This window comes from Excalfactoria chinensis, chromosome 4 (genome assembly GCF_039878825.1).
Source record: "Excalfactoria chinensis isolate bCotChi1 chromosome 4, bCotChi1.hap2, whole genome shotgun sequence".
Classification (NCBI taxonomy): domain Eukaryota; kingdom Metazoa; phylum Chordata; class Aves; order Galliformes; family Phasianidae; genus Excalfactoria; species Excalfactoria chinensis.
Genome location: NC_092828.1, coordinates 62,782,392 through 62,808,774, shown reverse-complemented (window position 1 = coordinate 62,808,774; position 26,383 = coordinate 62,782,392). Strand labels below are relative to the sequence as shown.

General features: G+C 39.9%; 1 protein-coding gene across 8 annotated transcripts in view; it reads right to left on the bottom strand.

Annotated features, from left to right (window-relative positions):
• Positions 1 to 26,383, bottom strand: part of CLCN3 (chloride voltage-gated channel 3) — a 57,082-nt gene that overhangs the window by 10,479 nt on the left and 20,220 nt on the right. For 6 of the 8 annotated variants that reach the window (XM_072335452.1, XM_072335457.1, XM_072335451.1 and 3 more), the window contains exons 3-10: positions 11,701 to 11,858; positions 9,548 to 9,647; positions 7,056 to 7,243; positions 6,295 to 6,417; positions 4,191 to 4,397; positions 3,685 to 3,765; positions 2,578 to 3,123; positions 100 to 286 (exon numbers count right to left, since the gene is read on the bottom strand). In XM_072335452.1, coding sequence (XP_072191553.1) covers positions 100 to 286; positions 2,578 to 3,123; positions 3,685 to 3,765; positions 4,191 to 4,397; positions 6,295 to 6,417; positions 7,056 to 7,243; positions 9,548 to 9,647; positions 11,701 to 11,858 — 1,590 coding nt within the window. Of the gene's footprint in view, positions 1 to 99; positions 287 to 2,577; positions 3,124 to 3,684; positions 3,766 to 4,190; positions 4,398 to 6,294; positions 6,418 to 7,055; positions 7,244 to 9,547; positions 9,648 to 11,700; positions 11,859 to 24,149; positions 24,348 to 26,383 lie in introns of those variants that run through there. The other 2 variants (XM_072335455.1, XM_072335459.1) reach the window with 2 other exon arrangements.

The window sequence follows — 26,383 nt, the reverse complement described above, 5'->3', positions numbered from 1 at the left end:
TAATACAGCACATTTATACACATCCCCACTTTTCACTGTTACTTTGGTAACATAAAGCAAAATAAAAATCAGATATTTGCTTTGTTTTGGCTTAGTTACCTAAGCATGCAGCAGCACCAACCATGGCATAAAGACCAGGAGTAATACAGTCAGCTCCAACTTCACACCACTCCTTGAAAATGAACCAGTCGTGATGATAGTAAGCCAGCTGCTCCACTGCAATTCCCACAATCCTTCCTGCTATTGCTCCAATTGCCATACTAGGTATGAACAACCCAGATGGAACCTAAAACAGAAATGGAACAACAGCTACCATGCTGATGGGAACATATTTGCTGTGTATTTTAAAAAGAAATGTAATACTCCAACTATCATATTAAAAACATTGCCAGGTTAGTAAAACTTAATGCAAATTCCTATGACAAAAAAAAAAAGCAGAACACTTTACTGTTAAAAAACGTCAAACACATGTCTATTGTAATTTTATTTATTTGATCTGTTATTAACTTAACGTGAACAGGCTACATAGCCTTTCAATAATATTTAATTAAACCATTCTGGCATGACAAGTCTTGTTTATCCCCGTAGCTGCAACAGAAGTGAGAGTTCAACAGACACATTGCTCTTGTGCCTCTTCTCCTCCTTTAAAAAAAAAAACAAAACCCAGAAATAAAATAAAAGAAACAAACAAGGAGAAAAACATCAAAACTGCACTGCATCTACACTTCGCATTAAACTGGACATGCCTGTTCCTTCTCCTCAAAGCAGAAATATATCCTGCCATGACCAAAGTACAAATCTCAACTACAACTTTTACTTTTTGTCTAAGTCAAAATAATTTCCTTTAAAAAAAACCATACCATCGGTGTCACAAGAAAAGCCATTTGTTTTTCTTTTTTTCAAACATACAGCTGTGACATGTATGCATTATGCAGCTTATAACTAGATTTTGCCATGGAACCCAGAAGCTGATGCAAAACTGTATCAGATTCTATTTACATTATTATTATTATATTGATGACATTTATGGTTGCAAAGAATTTCTAACAGGTAAACCAAGAACAAATAAAAATTTCACAATTTACTTCAAAGCCATTTGTATCAGTTGTATTGAAAAGGTTTAATAAGCCTTCATTCCCATCCTGACTTACCAATATTTCAGTGTTGACAGCAGTAACTGCTCAATGCCATATTCTGCTAAAAGTAAAATTGTACACTGACATCACTCTGCTATTTCCTACAGTTAATTGTGCATCTAAAACTCCTTTTAATTGTTAAGTGCTCTTTCCTTTTCTTTTTCTTTTTTTTTTTTTTTTTTTTGCTGAGTGAAAACTCATTCTTGGGGAACACTACAGTAACACCCTGAAAAATTTATATTATAGATGAAGAAGTATGAAGAAGAAGTAGACTGTAGACTGTATCTTTGAAACTACTGAGTTTCTAGTCTGCTACACTGAATAGGCCACAGTAATACAGTGTCCAAAAGGAGACTACATTCAAATTGTTTCTGGTCCTTGGTTAACATAAATTGTTCATGCATCTAGCTCCTTCTCTTCAACACGTGTGGATAACAGTTAAAGGTCTAACTCTGATTACAATTTTACAGGTGATTTTTTTAGCATAATCCTCTGACTCACATGCCACAAAGCAGAGAAGAACGTCAGCACAGAAAAAGCAGTGAAGAAAATCAGGTTTTACCTTGTCTCAACTTTCTTTTCCAGTGCATAACAATCTAACTCAAGTTACTCTTTAGAGAAAATAATTTCTACTGTTGCATCTTTAAGGCAAACAAGGAATCATGACATACACACAAAGTTCTCTAGCAATGCAGCTGCATACCAGTCAGGTTTGAGGCAAAGCTGTAACCTCATCCCAAAATGTTCATCCTAGGCATTTATGAACAGTAAGAAGTAACAAAATAAAATCCTGCATACATACAACCTATTTATTTTTGCAGCATAGTTGTCTTAGGGCCTGAAAAGAAAAAATGCTGCCTTATCTGCCTCCTGGCAATTTCCCTTTATGGCAACAAAAGCAGTTGGAATCAACGTATCCCACAGGCAGTTGCTTTGCCAATATTCCCAACAAATTGCAAATGCTGAAATTATGAGAGAAGGAACGAAAAACAGATCAAGAAGTTCTACCTTTGTGTAACTTTGTGAATTCTAATACACTGTATGTGCCCCTGGGCTGAAAACTTCACGAGAAAGCCAGATGCACACGAACAGATGAATGGTAAGACACAGTATAGGTGTTACAATGCTTGAATGGTTAGAAGGTATTCTAATGCTTAGAAGGGCAGAGTCCTAGATTTAAGTGAAATACTGTACAACAGAATTCGAGGGTGATAATTGAAATTCTGTCTTATGAGAAGTTAAAATTTAAAATATACCTAACATTTATCTTACCCATCAACAAGTAATCAACAGGAAATGTTTTATCTTAAGAGATCTAAAACCATATATGGAGAAAGAAATGCATAAACAAGCTGCTAGCTTCGAGAGATGGAAAAATGAAAAGGCAGTAACACAGAAAAATAATCACAGCAGATGATGTAGCCACTGCATTCACACTTACCTTAATACCAAAGGTGAAGACTGTCATGATTATTTTAAATATGAGTGCTAAACACAATTGCCATATAGCTGAATAGACTCCAGTGCCCGCTGGACGGTCAGGAATATCATCTACTATTTTGCTTGCATTCATATCATTTCTGTAGTCACAGAGCGAGGAGGACTCTAATGGCCCACAGTCTGTGAAGAGCTCTTTAATAAGCTCACTCGTGTTTAGCCTTGTATATGGATTAGGAAATGCAATGACCGCTGTTATTGCTGCAACAATGATGACCTCCAGGACAGGGTACTTCCCAAATTTTGTAGATTTGCGTCGACGACACCACGCAATGTTTGCTCGGATGAAAAATGCTCCCCAGAGCCCACCAAATACTCCCAAAAGAATAAAAGGTAGCAGTTCAAATAGGTACCAAGGAGTGTGATATTCCACATAAAAAAGAACTAGGCGGCTGTTACCAAAAGGATTGATGGACCTCAAAACAAACGCAGCTACTAAAGCAGCAAAAAATGATCTCCATAAAGTTTTCAGTGGGAAATAGTAGCTGACCTGCAAAAAGAAGGACATGAGACTTATTAGTAAGTCAATGAAAAAAAAAATACTAGAAAGACTTAAAAATAAAACTACTAAGAAACATCTCTTGGTGAAAAGAATTTGATGGCCCTCGTGGTCAGTTGTAATTATACTTGACTCACTAATAACAAACGTATTCAATTGTGTTTAGCACCTGAAACATTAAAGAAAATGATGTTTAAAAACTTCTTTCGGAGAACTGTCATATCGGTTTTTAATGTGTCCTACGAAATGAGAAAAGCAGCCCAACGATTTTTCTTTTTAGATTGCATTTCTAGAGTGAAAAACTAGTGCATCTCTCTATGTGAACTGCAGTTATTAACTGACTAAGCTGAATGCCAGCAATGTTGACATTCATCTAAAGTAAATAGATAAATAAATAAAATCTTTTAATGTTTGCCAGCAACTGAACTCAATTTCAAAATGCAAAATTAAATTCTCTTTCAGGTAGGACCCCACAACTTAAAGGAGTCTGAGATTTTTGATACTATAAAAGATTTCTAAGTATCCTTCCTCTAGTGCCGCCTCTATACATACCTCCTCCAGACTGAAAAGGACTCCACCAATTGGGGCACCAAAGGCTACAGACACTCCCGCTGCTGAGGCAGCTGACAATACCTGGAAAAGAACCATGGTGAAGGGTTTTTTGCACTCTGTGGTGCATTTTAAAACGAAGAACAGAATTCAGTAGAGTTATTAACTCTTTCCCAGGAGAATTTTGTTTGTGAGGTCAGAGACACTCCGCTGTCCTCACAATTGGAGATTACTGCCAAAATACAGAGTCAAGAAGAGAGAATGTAAGGAAAAATCAAATGGTTTTGTATGAGGTGGGAGAAAGGCAGAAATGCCTTTCCAATGTGGAAATTATTTGCCTTGGAGAATATCAGGGATAACACGTTGTTTTTAAGACAACAAAAAACTATAAATAATCCAAGTCTAAACACAAGAAAAAATATAATCTTGTATCAAATCAGTATTATGGCATTTTTTAGTAAGCACAAGAATAATAAGTACCTTCTAAAAACAATTTCACAAGAACTTACCTCTCGTTTTTTAGCTTCATTTGTGCTGTACTTTGGAAAGAGGTAGGAAAAAATATTCCCACAGCAGCAGGCAACATGTACCAAGGGACCTTCTTTTCCTAAACTCAAACCTGATGCTACAGCCAAGACTAAAGTGATGGTTTTTATCATCAAAGTCCACTTCCCCAGGTAACCTCTGATGATGAAGCCACTCAAAATAGTTTTTATCTGGAAGAAAACAAAACTGGGACTATATTCTACTTTCTTTGGTAAATAATTACTTAGTAGTAATTTTAGACGAGTAACTCTCACATGTTAAAATATGTATTGACAGATAGCCACACTGGTTGCCAGAGGATTTCCATTCATGAATAACTGTAAAACATAGGGGGATAGCACACCTATGATCAACATCATCACATTTCGTAAAAAATATATCTTCAGTAGCTTCTAAAACTGCATTCCTTAGTTCACTGTGTAAATTGTAAATAAAAGCCAGAAAACTCCTGAAGGAAAAACACATCTAACACTATACCTCAAGATCTTTTATTGTTGACTTACAATCCTTGTACCAATTTATCCCCTTTCAATTTTTTCCCCTTATTTCCTGCTTTTTTCTTACTAAACCAAAAATTAACATTGGATTAAAGATGGAAAAATCAGTCTTTTTCACTAAAAAGTATACCTCGCTTTCCAAGGATATTACTTTGCCTAGAAATATTATGCCATTAGTCTGTAAAATACACCCACGTATGACCTGGACAGGCTTGAGAGGTGGGCCCACACCAACCTCATGAAGTTCAACAAGGCCAAGTGTGAAGACCTGGCCGGGTTGGGGTAATCCTAAGAATAGACATCGGTTGGGTGAAGAATGGCTTGAGAGTAGCTCTGAGGACAAGGATTTGGGAGTGTTGATTGATGAGATCCAACATGAGCCAGCAATGTACGCCTGCAGCCCACAAGGCAAACCCTATCCTGGGTTGCATCAAGAGAAGTGTGACCAGCAGGTCAAGAGAGATGGTTCTGCCCCTCTTCTCTGCTCTTGTGAGACTCCACCTGGAGTATTCTGTCCAGTTGTGGAGCCCCCAACACAAGAAGGACATGGAGCTGTTGGAATGGGTCCAAAGGAGGGCCATGAAGATGATCAGAGGGCTGGAACACCTCCACTTTTATAAAGGCATATAGTGATGGGTCAAGGGGAAATGGCTTTAAACTGAGAGAGGGTAGATTTTGACTAGATATTAGGAAGAAATTCTTCACTGGGAGAGTGGTGAGACACTGGAACAGGTTGCCCTGGAAGCATTCAAGGCCAAGCTGGATGGGGCAGGGAGCAACCTGGTCTAGTGGGAGGTGTCCCTGCCTATAGCAGGTGGGGTAGACTAGATGATCTTAAATGTTCCTTCCAATCCAAACCATCCTATGATTCTATACAGAAAATAACAGCTACTAAAACAAAGAACAGTACATGTACAAACAGGATCTACACAAAACAGTGGCCAGCTGTTTCTTGAAAATGAGGCTAGCTAAATTTGGAGACCAATTTTGGATGAAATCTTATGTAGAATAATAGAACAGAATTACTCTAGGTTTCTGTAAAGGTAAGAATTGTCCCTCAATTTTCCACAGTACAAATACATGAAGAAATATTTACAGACTGATGGGAAGAGTGAGACAGTACAAAATTTTCTTCTTTCCCCCCCACATCTCACTACATTCTGTGTATAACTGCAGAGAGCAAGTGTAGAAAGAATGAGTTTCCAGGGTTATTAAACGAGTTTCCTTGTAAGCTGACGGTCTCACTGTGCGTGATATTTTAGAAGACTAAAGTGAGTGCAGTAGAACATCAGTTGCTGTCTCTTAGGATCTGTATTCTATTAATGAACCACCATTCTCTTGTTACTGCAAGGCATGGATTAGAGAGGTAGAGGAAAGCCTATCAACTCAACACCTGAAGTTTCAGAGCTCCTTTTTCAGCAACAGTTAGCAAAATCACTTCATTTAAATTTTAATACTGGATGAATTTCACAGGGGCCACCCTCTTGACTCTTCTTCTGGTCCTGTAGGGCAGCAGGAATTTCCACATTTACATGAAACATCCATAATGTAATTATTATTTAAAGCTTACCTCAGGTATCCCCGAGCCACAGGCATATGGAGCAAACACCTTCACCAAACAGACTGCTAAGAAGGCAAAGCTCAAAGCCCAGAAAATGTACATTATATAGTTCATTATGTATGAGCCTGGACCCTAAAAGCAAAAAGAAAAACCGAAATATGTAAGAATACAGATCTGGCGTTAGAACAACATCACCACTTAAAACAACAGTAAAGTACTCTTTGGTAAGCACACTTGTATGTATACATTTTAAGGGATAGTAATTATTACCAAGCCACCAGAATGTTAGTTTTGTCTGGAAAGCACAGTCCTTTTGTCTGGAAAGTACAGCAAAGACTAGATTATGTGAGTTAAAAAGTGTAATAACACTTCATATTATGAACAGAATTAAACATTTAAGTAGCTATTAGATGCTAAGATTTACTGAATACCAAGAATGTCTTCTATATTAAGAAATGGTTTAGAAAGAAATAGAAAAGCAATACTCATTGTTATCTAAGGACAAGAAGCTGAATTTCTTTTAGTTTTTTGCTTTGTATGATCGTTCTCATGTTATTAACAGCTCTATACTCTCCTTGTTAACTTCCTTACATCTGCAACAGTCTAAGTCCTCTTACAGTGTATAAAACACACATGTGTAAGAGTATAACTAATTAATCAATTTAAATGCTGAAAACTGAACCCAATCTCCAATTTATTACCCTAGCTATTCTTTTCTGTATTCAGTAGAGCTGCTGAGCAACGATTCCATAGAACAAACATATACTTACTTCTGCTTGCCCAATTATTAGTTCTGCCCATGTTTTCCACTGTGGACACTTATCTCTCTCTTCAAACGTGGTCTCATTTGAACCCCAGCAACACTGTTCATGGTTAAACCACAAAGCACTAAGGCAAATGCCTTCCTTTAAGTCAGTCATCCAGTCAGCAGCAATGTCAATTAATCCTGCCAGCGCCCCTGTTGTAGAAACGGTTGACAATTTACATAAACTGAAATTACAAAAAAAACCTGAAGAAAGAAATGTTTAAAAAGTCTCTGAGAGCAGGCTGGCCAGGCCCACACTCAGACAACTTCTAGAGATCTTCAAGGAGATCATTCCATAGCCTCTACAGGGTGACCTATTATCACTGCTCCATAACCTGCACAGTAAAAAAGTACTTTCCCTTGTTCCGGTAGGTTCTCTTCTGTTCCATTTTGTACCTATCACCACTCATCCTGTCATCGAGCACAACTGAAAAGGGTCAGGGTCCACCTTTATTGCACTCTCCCTTCAAGTATTTACAGACATTAATGAACCTCTTCTCCAGGCTGAACAGGCCAACTCTCTCAGTTTCTCTTCACAGGAACAGTACTCCAGTCCCTTCCCCATCTCTATGGCCCTTTGCTAGATTCCTTCCAGCATGCCTAAGCATCATACTTGGGGAGTTCAGAAAAGAACAAAAGTATTTTCCTCTCCCTTCTCCTTTTTCCTCTTCTTTTACCCAAGCTATACTTCTCCAACAGTCCACTACAACAAACGAGTTAAGAGTCAGAAGAGGACTCTCATAGTTTTCTGACAAAAACTATAATGCACCTTCTGACAAACAACCTGATCAGGCTCCAAAGAACTCCTTTGCCAATAGAGCATAGTTTGTACAGAACAAGATATTTTGAACAAATAATTCTTACCATGCACACAATAGCGTTAGAACATCATAAGTAAATACCATATAAATATCTCAGGGTGAACATGTCAAATTCCTACTGCAGGCAACAAGAAGTATAGAAAAGAGTAATTCTCCAGATTAAAGTTTAAGAGGGATTCTGTGCAGCAAATGTACACTGAAAGCCTACTGAAGAGCCCTCAAAAAGGTATTAGGTAGGAAATTACTTCTAAGGGTTCTTTAAGAAGTATTTAAATAACTATATTTAAAGGAAAAAACAAAAACCAAAAATCCAAACAACTGAACACTTTTATGTGGCAACAGTATATTGAAAAAAACACATCTCAAATCATCTCTTTCTGTGAACCTGGACAACCGTTAATTAATTATAGTTTCCCATTTTAAGGTATTAATCACTACCAGAAATAGCTGTTAAGTGTCAGCCCCTGAGCTTACTTGTGTAAAATCACAGAATGCCTTGGGTTGGAAGGGATTTCAAGGATCATCAAGATCCAACCTCCCTGCTGCATGCAGGGCTAACAACCACCATATCTAGTACTAGACCAGGCTGCACCCCATCCAACTTGGCCTTCAACACCTCCCAGGACAGGGCATCCACAACCTCTCTGGGCAGCCTGTGTCAGCACCAGTCCAAGTTCCAGAAACATTTTTTCTCTGATTTACTAATCTATATTTACTAGTTTCCACAGACTCCCAGTTTGAGATCCTGGGCAAAACGAATCCTAAGACAGTGTTTCAGTAGAGTAGAATTTTAATTAAATCATCTGAAATACATAAACATAAGACTTCTCCATGACTGAAATCAAGGCTGTACTACTTAAGATTCACTGGATACATACAAGAGAAAACAAGTGAGACTGAAAAAAACTGAGGAATGTCCATGCACAGAATTTGATAACTTTGGTGTGCAGAAGCCCAGTAAAGCTATTTTGATATGCACTGCAGCTTTGGAGCGGGAGGAAGAGAAAAAATGACAAGGCCAAAGCTACACAAAACCACAGCACTTTCTCACCCAAATTAACATAAGCAATTTCCAATAGTTATATACTCCCACTTTGTATATTCAGAGGTATATAAACATGCTACACTCTTTGCATATACATTAATCCTTATATGATTTGTGAAAGTGATTATATATCTATGTTAAGAAGTAATTATACAATTACCATGCCTTCTTAATAGACAAATCCATGTTCTGCAGCTGTGATCAAATCTTCCTAGGATTTAATCTAACAATTCTATTTAAAAACACTTGTTTGGAAAAACTGGACAAAAAGTTTGCAGCCTCTTACTCCTGCACATTTTGGTCACTCCAAACCATGAGGATGGAAAGCAGCACTGCAACACAGTGAGGCCACAAACTATCAAACAATATTAGCTGTAGAACTCATCCCTGAAATCAATTCAGTGGAAAAAACGTTTTGTTTCCTATTTGATTAGCAAATCCTTCCTGTAAAATGCTTATACCTCTGTAAATCAAGATAGCCACTGTTTTCTTTCCCTCATGAAATTACAGTACTGGCCTCAACCAGCTTTTGACAAGGTTGGTAGATTACACACAGAGTAAAATAAAGGAGTACTTTTCTTTTTTAATTACCTGATGCCAAGCCAGTTAGCGTGACTACCAGCCATCCTGACCATGCATCATACAAACTTTTTGTCATCTCCCATGCTGATTCTTTCTTCTTGCTGTTAATCTGCAGAGAGAAACCATTATGCATAGTTGTGCTTTCTCCCAATAATGTGAGAAAACAAAAACTATAAATATGTTTTTATGACTATCCAACAGTTTTAGGGTTTTTCATACTGTTAAGGAATAGAGAAATTATGTGCAACAAACAAAGGGAGTGAAAAATAACACAAAATAAAATGGAAAAAAAAAAAAAAAAGAAAAAGAAAAGAAAGCAGAATACTAGGCAAGGAAATCCAGACAAGAATTACCACCCCTAAAAAAATGCATTTATTTTCAGCATCTACCCCGCCCACCCCCCCTCAAATCAGCTTTCTGCAGTAGCATGTCTTTCAAAATATATCTTTCCCTCCCTAACATCTCTGATTACGTAGCTAGATATTCTCCTGTCATTCAGGGCATACTTATAAATTTCTTAGTAGTTCTCTAACTGTAAATCCTGAACTGTCTTGTCCAACTTCTCTGGTCTCAGATGTTAAAATAAGTAACACCCGTGAGACTTTACTTCACATAACCTACTCCCAGATGTGATTTATCTCACCATGATTTGATAAGTTCTATCATTCTGTCCACTTGCACAGATACTAACATACACATTTGTAGCATAAACACATTTAGCAATCAAATTATGAAATAAAGCATGAAGAACTCTTTTTACTTTTCCAAAAAACATTCTATCACAGTACATATGTTCACAGATCCACTGCCCAACGATCTTCCATCCCACTCCAAAAAACTATAGACAGTGGAACTGTGGGTGCTTTGCTTTTTGGATTGGTATAAGACTTCTTTTTAAATCATGTCAGAGTAAAAACACCACATTCATCCTTCATTTGGTTCCAGAAAGCTAAAAATTGACATCCTCAAACAAAGCAGAATAACTACTGAATGCTGAATGTGAAGAAGTCTCTTTCCTGATTCCTCCCTACAATTATGACTCATTTTTAACTATTCATTTTGATCAGCTAAAAATATTCCAGGAGAGATATCATCTCCAAATTTGTTTTGTTTTTCAGGCAATTTAATGTAGCATTCCAGAAGTTTTGTAGTCAGGCTTTAAACAGTAAATTTCTTCCCAAAAGATTATTAAACAAGTCCGTTAAATGACGGATGCAATCTTTTCCAACAGTAATACAGCCAGAGCCCAGATCATAAAAGAACCTGTAGCTGAGAACACTGATGTAGGTGAATGGCCTCAACTTAAATGTCCTGATAAATAAATCAAGTTTTGGGATAGGAGAGTGGAAAGGACATTCCCTATACATATTGGGTCCGCCTTCTTTTGTTAAATATATACATGCTAGTAAGTGTTTTTAGATATGAGAATTTTCACTTTTCACAGTTGTATGGGAAACTCGTAATCACAGCCTGAACCTCTGATTAATCAGCTGGGCGTCAGGTCAGCTGTGGGAGCACAGGTGAGAGTAATTTAGCTGTGCTCCCAGAAGGGGTGGAGCTTGACTCCACCTCCTCTAGACCTCATTTAAGGGCTGACCACCACTCAGGCAGCATCTCTTGGAGATTGCTCCATGGTGGAGATTGCCTCAGCATTTCCCAGTGAAGGCATCCATATTGGTGAGTTTTTCCTTATAAATAACCTTTTGAATATCTGCTACCATGTTTGTATCATTCCAACTTACACACAGTCAAAACAACCACAGTACTACACAGCAGTAGCACAGATGTGTTTGTCCAGCACAGGTACCACCACAAGCACTATCAGACTACTACAAATTCATCTATGGTGGAAAACAGCCTTAGGTGTACAGCAACTGTAAGCAAAAGAATACTGTAAAACTGTAGTGGAGGAGGGAACATGGTGAGTAGGGAGGCAGAGCATGACTATTCCAACTCAGTTAAATTACTGCCTCCTTTTCAAGTCATAATGCTGTTATTAGTGGATCAGTACTTTATTTATAGTATAGTATGAGGGTTGTTCTAGTTGATATCAATACTTACAATCTGAAGTCTGCATATACTTATAGCCATTACTAACCCAGACCTCAACTCCATCACCCAAATAAACATGTCTTCCAAGTATTGTTATTGATCTCATGTACCCGTCTATGCCTTTCTCTGTCTTTGCACTTCTCTCGAACCCAGTCAATGGTATGGAAGTCATCGTACGTTCCTACTCCAGGAATTGGTTCATCCAGAAGATCCAGTAAATGTGTTGAACTGTTGATGCTTCCTCCATTTGTCATTGTATAATGAGTTCCTGTGGCAGAAGAAAGACAGAAATTCTGTAATAAAATGTAGTATTCCAATGTTCATGACGCAATATATAAAATTACGGTGTAAGTAATTAAGACACATCCCGTAATACATGTATGTTATTTCATTTAGCTGTGTTGTTTTTTGGGTTTTTTTTGTCACTCAACTGTATGTTAAATTTTCACATTAGCAACTTCACCTTTCATGTTGTTTAAATAGAAATTAATGTACCACAGTCACGTTACTATTCCATTTTCTGTGCAGACTTCTGATTAATTTCAGTAGAACCAGGTGAAAAAACAAAGTGGCTCTGACATGTTTACCTTGAAATTTATTTCTGTTTATGAACTACTGGAGGAAAAATTGACTAAGAAAACAAAATCAGATAGTAGATGAAGTTCATAGCACCTCAAGTTGCTAGTTATTTCTCAATATTCATACTGTTGTTCACCACTCCTGCATGTCTGAATTAAACAAAGTATTATCAACAGATCATATGAATGCTGCTAGAAATTAAGAGAAAGTAAGAAAGACGAGCAAGTATGTTTATGGGTTTTTTTCCTTATTTCAGGTAAATAACCGAACAGACCTCAGTCATGAAAAGCTGGATGTTCTGTAAATAGAAAATGTCTTCTACCAATTTATCATCCTAATTCCTCTGCAGCCAGCTTACACAGCAAAACCCCCCAGCAGTATTTCTTTCAGTGATCAGACTAAAAAGAGCATGAGGACTATAAAGAATTTGTCCTTTCTCCAAAGAGGAACAAAAAGTTGTTTTTTTAAGCCTACGTATGTCAGCAGTTCTGCAATAATTTCATATATTTTGATTTCCTGTTGTATGTTTACAGACTCCAAGTATAATTTTCGTCTGTATACCAGTCTGATCATAGCATGGCCATCATTCACCCACTCTGAGTGCTTCTGCAGCAGTAAATGCTATAAAGAGAACATTTATGTTGAGGTTAAAACAGACAACAATGATTTAAAGAGTGGTTACTCTCACTTGTTTGACCACAAAAATATAATAAAAAATTGGCCAATGCAAGTGGTATACCACAATAATGTCTATTCTTAAAGATGAAATCACAAGTTGTCCAGTGCTACTGTCAGCTCAGATGGGCCCAGCTTCTTGGTGGGATTAGGATTTTTCAACACATTTAAAAAATCTTCAAAGATCCAACCTGGAAACTGTTTCTAAATGCCAACTTCACCAGCCCCAGCCCCGACCAACAACTACCAATGACGATTCATTAAGAGATAAAGTACACTTTTTTCCCTTTAAACTTGTGAAGTCTGAGCTTTAGCAACAACCATGCTATAGCAACACAGTATTATAGTCATGCCTAAAGGAATGCCTCCACCATCTATTGCTCAAGAGCTCTTGCTTAGGCCTGCTATATAACACAGTGTTTATCTGGATGCTTCCTTAGTTATGAAAGACAAGAAAATTATAATAAAAAGTCCTTCTAAGATCAAATTTTGAAGATACAAAAAACTGGTTCTGCACTGACAACCCTACTTCACTGCTTCTATACAGACAAACTTAATGTTCTATAAAAATGTGAGTTTACTTATTTAATTTATATTTAATGTTAATGAATGCAAATGTAGAATACTCCTCAACAAAGCCATCTCTCATGCTAGCCTAGCTGACATTTCCCTCATATTTTTTTTTCAATCCATTCTAAGCCATATTAAATTCTATGTCATATCTCCACCATAACCTCAAAGTCTCTTCCCAAAGCTGCAGCTGGTGTATCTTACAGCAGATATGAAGAAGCATTACCTGTGCTTCAGTTAATAAAAGCTTAACAACAAGAAAAAGATCAGATTTACAAATGGAGGTAAATGTGATAAATGTGCTCTAGGATAAGGGATTCTATTCTCTTGCTATTTCCAATTTTGGTAACTAGGAAAGAAGTCTTACATCTACATCGGACTCCTCAAAAGGGTAGGAGGATCTACTGGATGACACAGTAAGCACAGTCATACTGCAATGATTAGTTTAGCCCTCAAATAAATAAAAATGCCACTGAAATTGTGCCAATTTCACACTTTGCCAGCATTTGCTAAGTCACAAGATGGGATACATGTGGCACATCAAACACTGGAATACAAATGATTACTGAATGATGGTGAGGAGATGTAGAACTAGATGTGAAACTGAAGAGGTGATTTCCCTGAATACAGTGCATGAATGAAGCCCATTAGCTATTCTGTTGTACCAAATGAGAAACAGACCGCAGTGACACTCTGCACTAGAGTGGGTAGAAAGGCTACTCTGTAGAAGAGCATCAAGAGGACAACTGAGTAAGAGCTGACAGTCAGTATGGAAGGTACAGTCTGACAGTGGTAGGACTAGCTAATATAATGATATATTGCCTAGAGGTATTCCAAAGCAGAAATTAGAGAAATACATATTTACAAGATTCAACACCTTTCAAATGTCTGCATCCCTTTCTTTCCTTCCTTCTCTAGCACTCCACTCCGTAAATACAGTTCCTTCCAGCTATGACTATAACAATTTTCACAAGCATAAACACATGCAAAATTTTACCACATCATGCTACCTTCATTATTTTATATTCAATTTAAAGACCGTGCTTAAATCCTTGTCATTCATATGTATTTTTCAACACAACAGTCTAGCCTCCAAGCAGGAAATTATTAATTACCACAGAAGATAATTAATACCTTGCACAGCCTCAAGATATAACAACTCCATTTTCCAGTTGCACACACCTAAGCAGCAATTTGGCTATAAAAAAAATAAAGCCTTTTTTCTTTTTTTTTTCCTTCCTTCTTATGCATGAGTTTGCTTAAGGCTTTATTAGACTGGGAAGCTGACAGCAAAAATGACAAGCAGATCTTTTATTACTATAGTTATTCCAAACTAACTCATGTTAGGAGGTTACTCCATTGTCAGGGAGGCAAATAATAACATGCTGTTTCCCTCAGAGCCTCAGTGTAACTCCTCTCAGAGGCTCAATATAACTCATAAGAAAAGTCATGAAGCAAATTTGGCACAATGCTTCCATACTTCACAAAATGGCAGGAGCCAAGGTAGCTGACCCTCCTTAGACTTCTTGTCCACCAGCATGTTAACCAATCCTGCATTCTCAGATCACAGCTAGTGAGCTTCTTCAGTCACACACTGCAAGCTTGTAGACCTTAAAAGCATCTAGACAATAAAAGTAATGTGCTTCTTCTGAGAAAGGCTTTTTCAGGTGATCTGACTCCTGTTGGTCTGGCCTGAGTTATTCCCAGGAAGATAACTGACTTCTGTTATCCTTCCATGTGCGCAGCTCCAAGCCTTCATCACGACCCTCACGCAGCAACCAGATCTGGCAGTGATGAAGTATTGCTTCAAGTGAAGCAGAGTAACAAAAGCAATCAAAACATGTAAAACTGATTAAACAACTTCATATTTAGTCACAACTCTCAAACAAGAAACTCAGCTTTTTAACTACTGGCATACTTGCAACAACCTGTCCATATTAATGATCAGAATCATAGCCCTGAGGAGTATTTTATACAGCTGACTGAAGGAAATGTTTTGTAGCATCTTCACCTCAACGCAAAAAAAAAAACAACAACACATACACACACCAAACCCCCCAAAGCCCTCCAGAGACCTAACCAGCAACCCAACAAAATAAACCACGAATATGAAGAGGAAAATTTTGAGACTGTCTTAGTTGGATTCCACGTTCCCAGTTCCAGTAGTTTCAATGAAGTATTTTGCAACACGTTGGAAGAAAAAACTGTAATAAGCACAAAGGAATTGTACTTGGTGACCCAGAAGTCCCTTTCAACTTAGGATATTCTGTGATTCAGGCGAACTGTAAGAAACAGCATCTTGGTAGCCCTGATCAGAACAACGCACAGCAAAACCATGGACAAAACTGGAAAAAGGAAGTAGATTCCAACAGCATAAAGCCACTCATCTCTCAATAAGTGTTTTGTTTGTAAATCAGAATAAAAAAATACCATCCAAAATAACGTGTGTGGATGCTTGATGAGGAAAGCAATCCTTGCAGGAACTGACACACATCATACTGTTATTATAATTTCCCTCCAAACATGAATGTATATAAAACAGCTGCTGGCTCCAAACACTGATCCAAGCTAGATTTGTTTGGCTAGTCTCTCCTCACATGAGGCAGGAATAAAGAAATTACAACATGAATATATTGCTATACTCACACGAGTTGTTTTAGAAGTTACAGCTTTCTCCTTGCCTTTTGTCCCCTTGAAGCGAGGGATCTCCCTTTCCTTATACTCTATGCACGTGCCTCACACAAGCTATTCACAATCTTGACTGACATTCAAACTACAACAAAACACATGACTAAAAGTTGATTTCTGTACATTACAAAGCATTTGTCATGTGCTTTGTAAAGCACTTTTACCTCCTATAGTAGTAATCCCTCGTACTGTGGCAACTTTGCAGATTTCTTTCCAGAGATTTGCAAGCAACACTTGGCAGCATGCAGCTGAAGGAAAAATCCTGGATTTTGTTTATTTTTAAAGGAAGATACCTGTAAGTTTTGAGCTAATTCATTTAAAACTAAAAAGGCAAAGGCAAATTCCTTTAGAACAGGAGCAAATCATAACTGACTCATTCACTATGATACAGTTTAAAAGTTTACCAGATGAAGCATTTCAGAACACTAATAAATCAAAATGTTAGTGGCTGACAGTCATGCGAGGTGGCATTTCTCATTTCACAGATCTCTCAAAACAAGTGCTCAGTGAAGGAATTCATTAGATCGTAAACATCTTCAGGGTGCTCCTATCCTTGTCCCTGATATAAAGAACTGAAAAGTCAACAGATCTAGGTTCTTACTTCCTGGGGTTCTCTCCTTTGGGAATGCACTTGGTTCCAGTTTCCACATTACAATTCCCATTAAAAGTACACACAAAAAATGAGGGATCACATGCTTCAGTTATGTAAGTATATTGTTTGGCACAAGAAAGGGGTTTTATGACATGTTTGATGTTCCCAATTCCTGCACAGCTGTTCAAGAATCTTTCCTGACTGTTTTCTTGTGTGCAGTACTTCTTCTGGTATCATAAAAAAAAAAAGAGAAGCGGAACATCAATATTTAATACAAATACTGTTTCCTGGGTAATCAAACAGTGCATAATAGATTTTTATGAGGTTCTGAGCCATGTGCTTATCTGAACAGTTACCCAGTATTGTCTATAGAAGAAATCTATACAGATACAGCTACCACAGAGATCGGAAACTGGACATGAACAGACTCAAGAGAGTGGCTGGTAAACAAGAGACCAAAACTTTATCATAAATTCTTAGATCCCTTACATACGCCATACAGCATACGATCCACATCTTCTGAATGCATACCACAAAATACTCAGCTTACATGAGTTTAAAGCATTTTCTGAAATGAAACATGTCTCAGGACACAGCAATGAAGCAAGGCTGAGCTAATCTTGTTCACCCCATTTCTACCTCCCACTCTTGGGCATACACTTCCACTCTCACCCCTGGATCAGCTGTCACATCATGAGTCTGCACAGTAAACCAATCTAACATGCTGATGCAACTAAACAGGCAAATGCACAATTGTGCCATTAAATGGACCTAGAGTCAAGATACTGTGCTTTCAGCCAAGAAGACAGAGAGAGAGAGAGAAGTGATGGGGAATGGTAAACAGGCTCGCTCTTCCACAGCAACAAACTAGCAGACCAGTTACACTGAAATACATAAACAGATACTTGGGGTCTTGTTCAATTTTAATTACGTCTTTCTGCTGGAAACAATTCAGAACTCCTATATCAATATTAGTTATCCAGCCAGCATACAGCAATATCTGTTTCACAGAGCTTAAAATCCCCTAAGATGACTGTTTAAAAAGGTTTCAGAACTGTGAATGCAATAGATAAACAATGTCAACAGATTCAGGTTAGATACAAGTATTTCTATCTTTTACAGTGAGGGTGCTGGGGCCCTGGAACAGGTTGCCGAGTGATGTGGTTGATGCCCTGTCATTGGAGACTTCCAAGGCAAGGCTGGATAACATCCTGGGCAGCCTGATGTAGCTGTGCTGTCCCTGTGCATTACAAGGGAGTTGGACTAGATGCTCTTCAGAGGTCCCTTTCAACACTAGGCATTCTGTGATTATGAGACCAGTGTCAGGGCAAGTACAGGACCCAATTTCTCCAAGGTGTTTCTCTATAATCTACTTAATGCTAGCAGCTACAATAAGAATTCACTAGTTTGCTGCAGCTCACACATCCCTCTCTCCAGAAGATGCACAACTACACAGTACTCTGCTCAGCTGCAGTCTTTCTGGCTGACATCCATACAACGCGTTCTATTTGTGTTACTTTAAGCAGTGTGAAGGGAAGAAAAAAATGCACTGCTGTGAGTGAAAATGAAGCTAATCAGTTTACACCAGAGGCTGGAATAAGCCCTCCCTGACATGCCCATACAAACCTGCTGAGTGCTAAAATCAGCAGGGGCTGTAGCTTTCCAGAAGCCAGATACTAATCCAAGGCTTCGCTTCACCCCTGTGTCCTTGGGCATAAGATAGCAAGGGGAGTGGAGGCAGGGAAGAGTCCTGAGTGCAGTGCTCACCGTAAGGATCATTTACACTTACAACAAAGAAGATTTGTATGCACAAGGTACATCTGACTGCCTGAGCTGATTTCTCTATCCATATTCAGACTTCAAAATAGAAGGCTTTCAGTGAAAGGAGAAAAAAAAAAAAAAGGAAACAACCGGCAATTTATTTAAATTTGTCAGTAATCACTCAAGAAAAGGCATTAAGCATTATTGTCTTTTCCAGGTTAAAAGTAACTTCAGAATTTCAGAATGAGAAGCACAGTATGCCATGCTGTCAATGTATTCTGCCCGGACTTCAGTAAGGCCTCTGACACTGTCTCCCACAACATCCTCGTGGAGCAGCTGGCAGCCCATGGTTTAGATGGGCATATGCTTCGCTGGGTAAAACACTGGCTGGATGGCCAGGCCCAAAGAGTTGAGGTCAGTGGAGTTAAATCCAGTTGGCGGCCAGTCACAAGCAGAGTCCCCCAGGGCTTGGTACTGGGGCTGCTCCTATTTAACATCTTTATTAATGATCTTGACGAGGGGATTGAGCACACCCTCAAAAAGTTTGCAGACAACACCAAGTTGGGAAGGAGTGTTGATCTGCCAGAGGAGAAGAAAGGAGAGAAAGGCATTACAAAGGGACCTGGATAGACTGGATTGATAGGCCAAGGTAAACTGTATGAGTTTCAATAGGTTCAAGTGTCAAGTGCTGCATTTTGGTCACAGCAACCCCAGGCAACCCTACAGGCTTGGGGAGGTGTGGCTGGAAAACTGCCTGATGGAAAGGGACCTTGGTGTATTGACAGACAATCAGCTGAGTATGAGCCAGCAGTGTGCCCAGGTGGCCAAGAAGGCCAATGGCATCCTGGCTTGTATCAGGAATGGTGTGGTGAGCAGGACTAGGGAAGGCATCCTGCCCCTGTACTCAGCACTGGTGAGGCCTTACCTCAAGTACTGCATTCAGTTTTGGGCACCTCAGCACAGAAAGGACATGGAGGTGCTAGCATCTACAACAGGAGCAGGTCCGAAGAATGGCAGCAAAGCTTGTGAAGGGCTTGGAGAATATACCCTGTGAGGAGAGACTGACGGAACTGAGGCTGTTTCATCTGGGGAAAAGGAGGCTGAGGGGAGACCTTATTGCTCTTTTCCAATATCTTAAAGGTGCTTACAGCGATAGCAGGGTAGGTCTCTTCTCACTGGTGACAAGGAGAAATGGCCTCAAGCTGCACCAGGGTAATTTTAGGTTGGGTATCAGGAGAATTTCTTTACAGAAGGGGTTGTTAAGCACTGGAAGAGGCTTCCCAGGGAAGTGGTTGAGTCACCATCCCTGAATGTGTTTAAAAACTGTTTGGATGTGGTGCTCGGGGATGTGATTTAGCAGAGGGTTGTTAAGAGTCAGGATAGTGTGGTTAGGTTGTGGTTGGACTCGGTCATATTGAAGGTCTTCTCTAACCTGAGCAATTTTTATGATTCTATGCCAGAGTGTATCATTTACTACCGCTGATAATCACTGACCATGAAGTCTTTGTAATCAAGTAATACTTTATCTTTTGCATAGTTACAGATTTTTAGCCTCTTTAGATTGATTTCCTAAACTGTATCAAATCATGTGTTTCACCATCTACAAATTGCACTCTGCTTTACAAATAAAATTCATACAAAATGACTATAACATAGCAGCTGAAGAAAAAAAAAATTAGCTGGCAAATTAATTATGAGGAAAATAGGAAAACTTCAAACAAAATTTCAAGAACGGGGAAAACAATCAAAATGCTTCATGAAGTGGTGAGTGATAATCCTCACCTCACATTCCTTCTGGGAGAAAAGAAAATCTAGTTTAAAAACAGGTCTTTATAAAGTAGGAGCTAAGAAAGTTGTATGGGGGCACCTCAGAGTGAAGCGAAGACTTCCATAGACCTGGATACACTTCAAGCACACAGGAATCTGAGAAAGAGGCCAAAGTGGTAAAATGCTGCTCAATATGTATCACATGATAAAAAATACAAATAACTTTGGCTTTAACTTATATGGAAGAATCAGCTCTCGTTTCTTAGATGCAGGAGGAATAAAAAGGCTTTATTATTACAGATGCTTTTGCCTTGAATTATACAGAGAGTAGAACCTGTGTTGTAACAGTGACTTCAGGTGTGCAAGTGAAGCATTACAGGGATCCTCATACTATTAACTTTATTGATTAAAAATGAAATGGACAGTGCAGGAAAGAGAAAAAGAAAAAAAAGCATAAAGATATATAAAGTTATTTACAGCAAACATTACAAAAGGAAAACTATCCAGTGTCTAAGCTAACAGAGTCACGACAACCAAAATTTAGATAATCAGATTTCTAAATGCTGCTGCATGTATGTAAGAGCTACTCAGATTTTCCTTTGGAAGGCAAGGACAGGATGCAACAAACCCACGAATCCCACTAATACGATTATTCCAAGTCAGGGCATGCTCAGGCCCAAGAAGAGCGTAATATTGATTTCCTCATTAGCTTTCTGGACGCTAGTACATGGCAAAGGTCTCCACACTGCTAATAGCATACTTTGAGCGGTGGGATATTGTGACCCCCACTTTCATGCAGTGGTGATTGGATCTTTAGTGTACAACAAATGAAGTACATTGTGAGTCATCTTTTCTGACGCAAAAATTACTAAAACTATGTAACTTGGTATGCTGCTCTTCACATGCATGTTTTTAATATCTCCTGGATAGTGGCTCAATTGCAAATTATTAACAGCATAGCATTCCATTCATTTGGATTAAGGACTTCCAGAATCGAAAATGTGCTTAGGTACACATAACAAATTCAAGCAGGTTAGCAACCCCCAAGCTTGCTGGAGTTCCAAGTTTTACTATTGACAGCCTGGCTGCTAGGAATGGACTGCTACTGCTCATGTTTCAAACTTCTAAAGGATGGTAAAGTTAATGCTATTTAGGAAGGGGGATAAAGGGAAAAATAAAAGGAGATGGAAATATAATGTGACCATGAATGGCTGGAAGATAAGCAAGATGTTGATAACCGGGCACTATCAAATGGGAAGAATAACACAAATACACCCAAGGGGAAACAGCTGAGTAACACAAAGAAAAAATATATTTATATAATACAGATTACAGTAAGTGGGTTATATTATAAATTCTTCTAAAAATGTGCACATCAGCTAATTCTCATCTATTCAAACCCAAATCAGGACTGCAAAGTGCTTTCTAAGGAGAGAAATAGCACTTTTAACTACCAAAGACGAAACTAGAATTATGTTCCTGCAGTCACATTTCAGTATTCCACAGAGGGTAATAAGATCTAGACTGAGGGGCTCAGTGCTACATGAAGTATCAAGACAGAGCAAATGAACAGGAGTCCAGATAAAAAGTATCCACTAATATACATAGTTACTTCAGTGTTTTTGTTGTTGTTTTACCCTCTCCCATTTACTACTTGCTCTTTTAGGAAAAGATAAACAACTAATCAACACATATTCTAAGAATCATCATATTTTATCTTTCATGGAGTATTTGCACTAAGAAAACAAACAAACAAAAAATTATCTTTGTAATGCAAATCGGTGGGTCAGCCATAATAATACTTTGCATTTTACTTCATCAAATGTTAGTAAAGTCTGTTAATTAAATCTTTCAGTCCCTTAGTGAGTTAAACAGTCATTTCATCATGGTTGAGGTGCAGCATTGTGGGTGAGCCACTGCAGTCAATTAGTGCAACAAATGCTTTGCTGTTACAAAGCAGTTTTGCAAGACATGAACGTTACACTGCAGGACTCAAGTATTCACATCCTCACAATATAGGAAAAAATTCCACAGGCTTGAACAACTAAGCTTGTTCTCTCTAAGTATCTGTCCATTTTCTCCTAGCTTCTTACTCAATGCTCAGAGAACTAACCAAGGAAAAACACTTTGGTAGTAGCCCTTTCAGATTCACAGATAACATAAAGAGACATTAAGAACACTTTATGTCTCTCGTTTTATCTGTTGGCATTTTAAGCCTTGCTTAGGCAGCTAAATGACAGTAACAAGAATTACTGTGGTATTATAGAACAGCAGGAAGTACAAGCAAGTTCTAATGAAGTCTGTTGCACAAACTGTAAGGTCTGAAGAATCAATTCTCTCATGAGTTACGTGCACCTGACAAATTAAGATTTGCAAGAAATTATGGCAACAATGACAATTATGGAGTTCTGTTTGGTATGACAAATAGAAGAGCACCAGTAAGGCTAGTTTTGAAATACTGTATTAGAATATTAGAAGTACAAGCCTTAAGAGGATTCAATGAAACTGCAAAAAGTGACACGTCACAAGGGGCAGTTCTCTTGCTGGCACCTAACAACGTCACCAAGACATGAACACTCAGTCTGGCCCCCAGCTGTTTTCATTACAGAACGTGTAGACTATTTAGAAGCCAGGCACTATTTAGATGCCAGATTACATTTCAACATTGAACTATAATCTGCAGAGCTTCCAAGTGTAATAGTGTGTTTTGCAGTTACCTACATTCATTCATCTCAAGTAATCTCAACATGTACAGCCAAACCAATCAAAATAAATCTAATTAACACCTTGTAAACTTTTTGCGAAAAGATCACACTCAATTTCTTTGAAGTGATTCTAAAATTTGATGTCAAAAAATTATCCAGCATCTGCAAGACAGTTATGGTCTGGGCAGAGAATACTGAGTGGTTGTACAAGGCTAAAATCTGCTAGTCTAAGAGTACTGTAAACCTTCTCAGAACTTGTTGACAGTTCTGAGCATATGTCAGCAAGCAAGGTAAGAACTGTAACAAAGCAACAGCCCATTATCTGATGTACTAAACCACAGAAATACAAGATGCAGTTCAAGTGTGACCTAATTTACATACAGAAATATGAGTTTACGAGGAAAGGTATAATGATACATTGAAGTACAGGGAAAACTATTAACCTGTGAGAAACGCATCTTTGTTCTCAGCCTACCTCCCTTCCAGCGCCACTGCCAACACACACAAATGTTGATCTCTTCCTGATTTTGGATGAGCTAATTTAAACAAAGCTATAGCAAGAAACGCACTGTTCTCAAACAGAATGGCTTAGCTGTCAAGTCCAACTGAAAAAGGAGCCATCAGAATTTGAAGACATAACTGTAAGTCATCCTTACTGCAACTTCTCACCACAACAAAAACAAATATTTAAGAAACGTATTCTGCTTGAAATGCGCAGTAAGAAACAAAAGGTGAGCTCACAAAAGGATTTCTCTGGGCGCTGCTAACACCGGCTTGCTGCTAATCGGCTTCCTGGCCAAGCAACAGCGTGAGGAACACCCACAAGCTCCGGTTCCGTAAGAGCTCAGCACCATCAGCTCAACTGACATTGCAACCCGCACCGCTTTCTTTACACGTTATCAGAGACGCCACCAACGAGTCGAGCCTACAAGCACGTAGGGCAGGGCAATTTCAGAGCCAGACACAAGCGCTGCGTTTCGGTTATCAGCGGGCCCGAGACAGATGAGTCAATGCGCTCTCGCTGATGTGGCCAGTCGCAGCCACAGCTCCGCTCTGTGCGACGAGATGGCTTCGCTCATTAGCGCAGAGAAGGGCCGGAACGAACGGCCGAGGACGGAGCTGTGCCCGCCGGGCAGCGCCGGCGCCCGCCGGACCCGAGTACCTCCTCCCGGCAGCAGCGGCCGGCCGCGACCGGAACCCGCCGCACTCAGCCGCCCCGTACCTCTTTTATGCAGCTCCCGGAGAGGAATGCCGTCTCCTCCGCCATCGTAGGGCAAGTACGGGTCGGAAGAGGCATCCATGGAGGCGAGGAGCTGCTCCCTCCCGCCGACGGAAGGGCCGCCTGGCGCTCAGCGCAGCCCCGCTGCCATGTCGGCCGGGCCCAACCTACTCGCCGCCGTCTCGGCGCAACGGCCGGCCCTGCCCCGCCCGCCTGACGTCAGCGGGAAGCGCCGCCGCCGCCACCCGTTACCTGGGCCCGCAGGTGCCGCGGCCCGGCGGGACGGTTCCCACCGCTCGGAAGGAGCGCGGCGAGAGCAGCGCGAACCCCGAGCCCTGCGGTTCCGGGCCGGCGAGCAGCAGCGGGGGGCACGCAGGCAGGGGCCGCCGCCCGGCTCGAGGCTTATGAGCTCATTTCGTCCGGCTTCCCGTAGCCGCTCCACTCGCGTCCTTTTTGAACGGCTAAGCAATTGTAACCATCGTTCATTTGGAAAGGACGTGAAAGATCGAAATCGATGCGTTACCGCTGGGGGAGGGCAAGCCGGTCCCCGTTATTTCTATTGACAGCCTTCAAATACGAGAACGATGAACGCCGAGGAACAAAACTTCAGGTTTTATCACAAGAGCAGATCATCAAAGCCAGGCCACCGAATACCCAGCCAGGACGGCCTGGTGTCCATCAGTGCTTTGTGATGACTGTTCAGGTAATTACATCACTGCAACACCCACGTTCATGTTAAAAAGCTCCAAGGCCAAAGAAACAAACACCAACACCATTATAACAAACACAAGCCCATGCTCAAGCGACACTACGCTACGCAATGACAAAGTGCTCCAAGTCCCATAAAAATCCCAGGCACAAAACGGGCACCAACCCATGTGTGCTAAACACAACTGTGTGCCTGACACCCAGTAACACCCTCACTGTCACAGCCTGGGCAGAACCCAAGCACTGCAATCAATACATACATATCCTAAGGCACAGTACATCTTTAACCAACTGTACAACAGCTATTTTTCCTATCACAAAAATACCAATCCGTTTGTACACAGTTTTAAATATTTTGCTTCTGTTCCTTTGGTATTCAAAGCAAATATTTAAGGATTTGCTTTCAAAGAGTAACGTGACGTGAAATCCACAGTGGGAAAATGCTGTTCAGTTAATAGCTGAACTGCTTTGTATAATCATTTATTTTCAGTCTGAATGTTGCAGAGAGAAAAACAACATAATGGTGTGTTATTTTTGATGGAGGAAGTGCACGTGCAGACGACAGGCGGCTCCAGTGCTATCCCACTTCCACTGGTACCACCTCTGGCACCGCAGAAGATGCCCAGGCTTTTCAGAGTAAATGCACCTCTCAACTCTAAGTGATCAACATGACTTTGATCTCAAAGTGCAAGAACTCTTCGCACATTCACGGTTCCATATCTCAACAGTAACTAGAAAGAGTCAGTAATCCTATTATAAGGCTCTACTAAAAAGTCATTCACAGCAGGAAAACTACAGCATTTGTAATCTGAAAAAAGAACTGCCAGTGCATTTATGATATGTTGATTCACAGAATCACAGAATCACAGAATTATAGGGGTTGGAAGGGACCTCTAGAGATCATCGAGTCCAACCCCCCTGCCAAAGCAGGCTCCCTACACCACGTCGCACAGGTAGGCGTCCAGGCGGGTCTTGAATATCTCCAGAGAAGGAGACTCCACCACCCCCCTGGGCAGCCTGTTCCAGTGCTCCATCACCCTCACCGTAAAGAAGTTCTTGCGCACATTCGTGCGGAACTTCCTATGCTGGAGTTTCAGCCCATTTCCCCTAGTCCTGTCCCCACGCACTACTGAAAAGAGACCAGCCTCGCCACTATAGCTCCCACACCTCAGGTATTTATAAACCTGGATCAAGTCCCCTCTCAGCCTTCTTTTCTCAAGGCTAAACAGACCCAGTTCCCTAAGTCTCTCCTCATAGGGGAGATGGTCCAGGCCCTTCACCATCTTTGTGGCCCTCCGCTGGACTCTTTCCAAGAGATCCCTGTCTTTTTTGTACTGGGGAGCCCAGAACTGGACACAGTATTCCAGATGAGGCCTCACCAGGGCAGAGTAGAGGGGGAGGATTGCAGCAGACAACACTATAAATTCAACTCCACATTGGAGAACACATGTAATAAGGGTTACAAATAACTCATATAACACAGTCTGAAAGATCACTGCTAGTTTAAGATACTGCTACCAAAGGCCTCT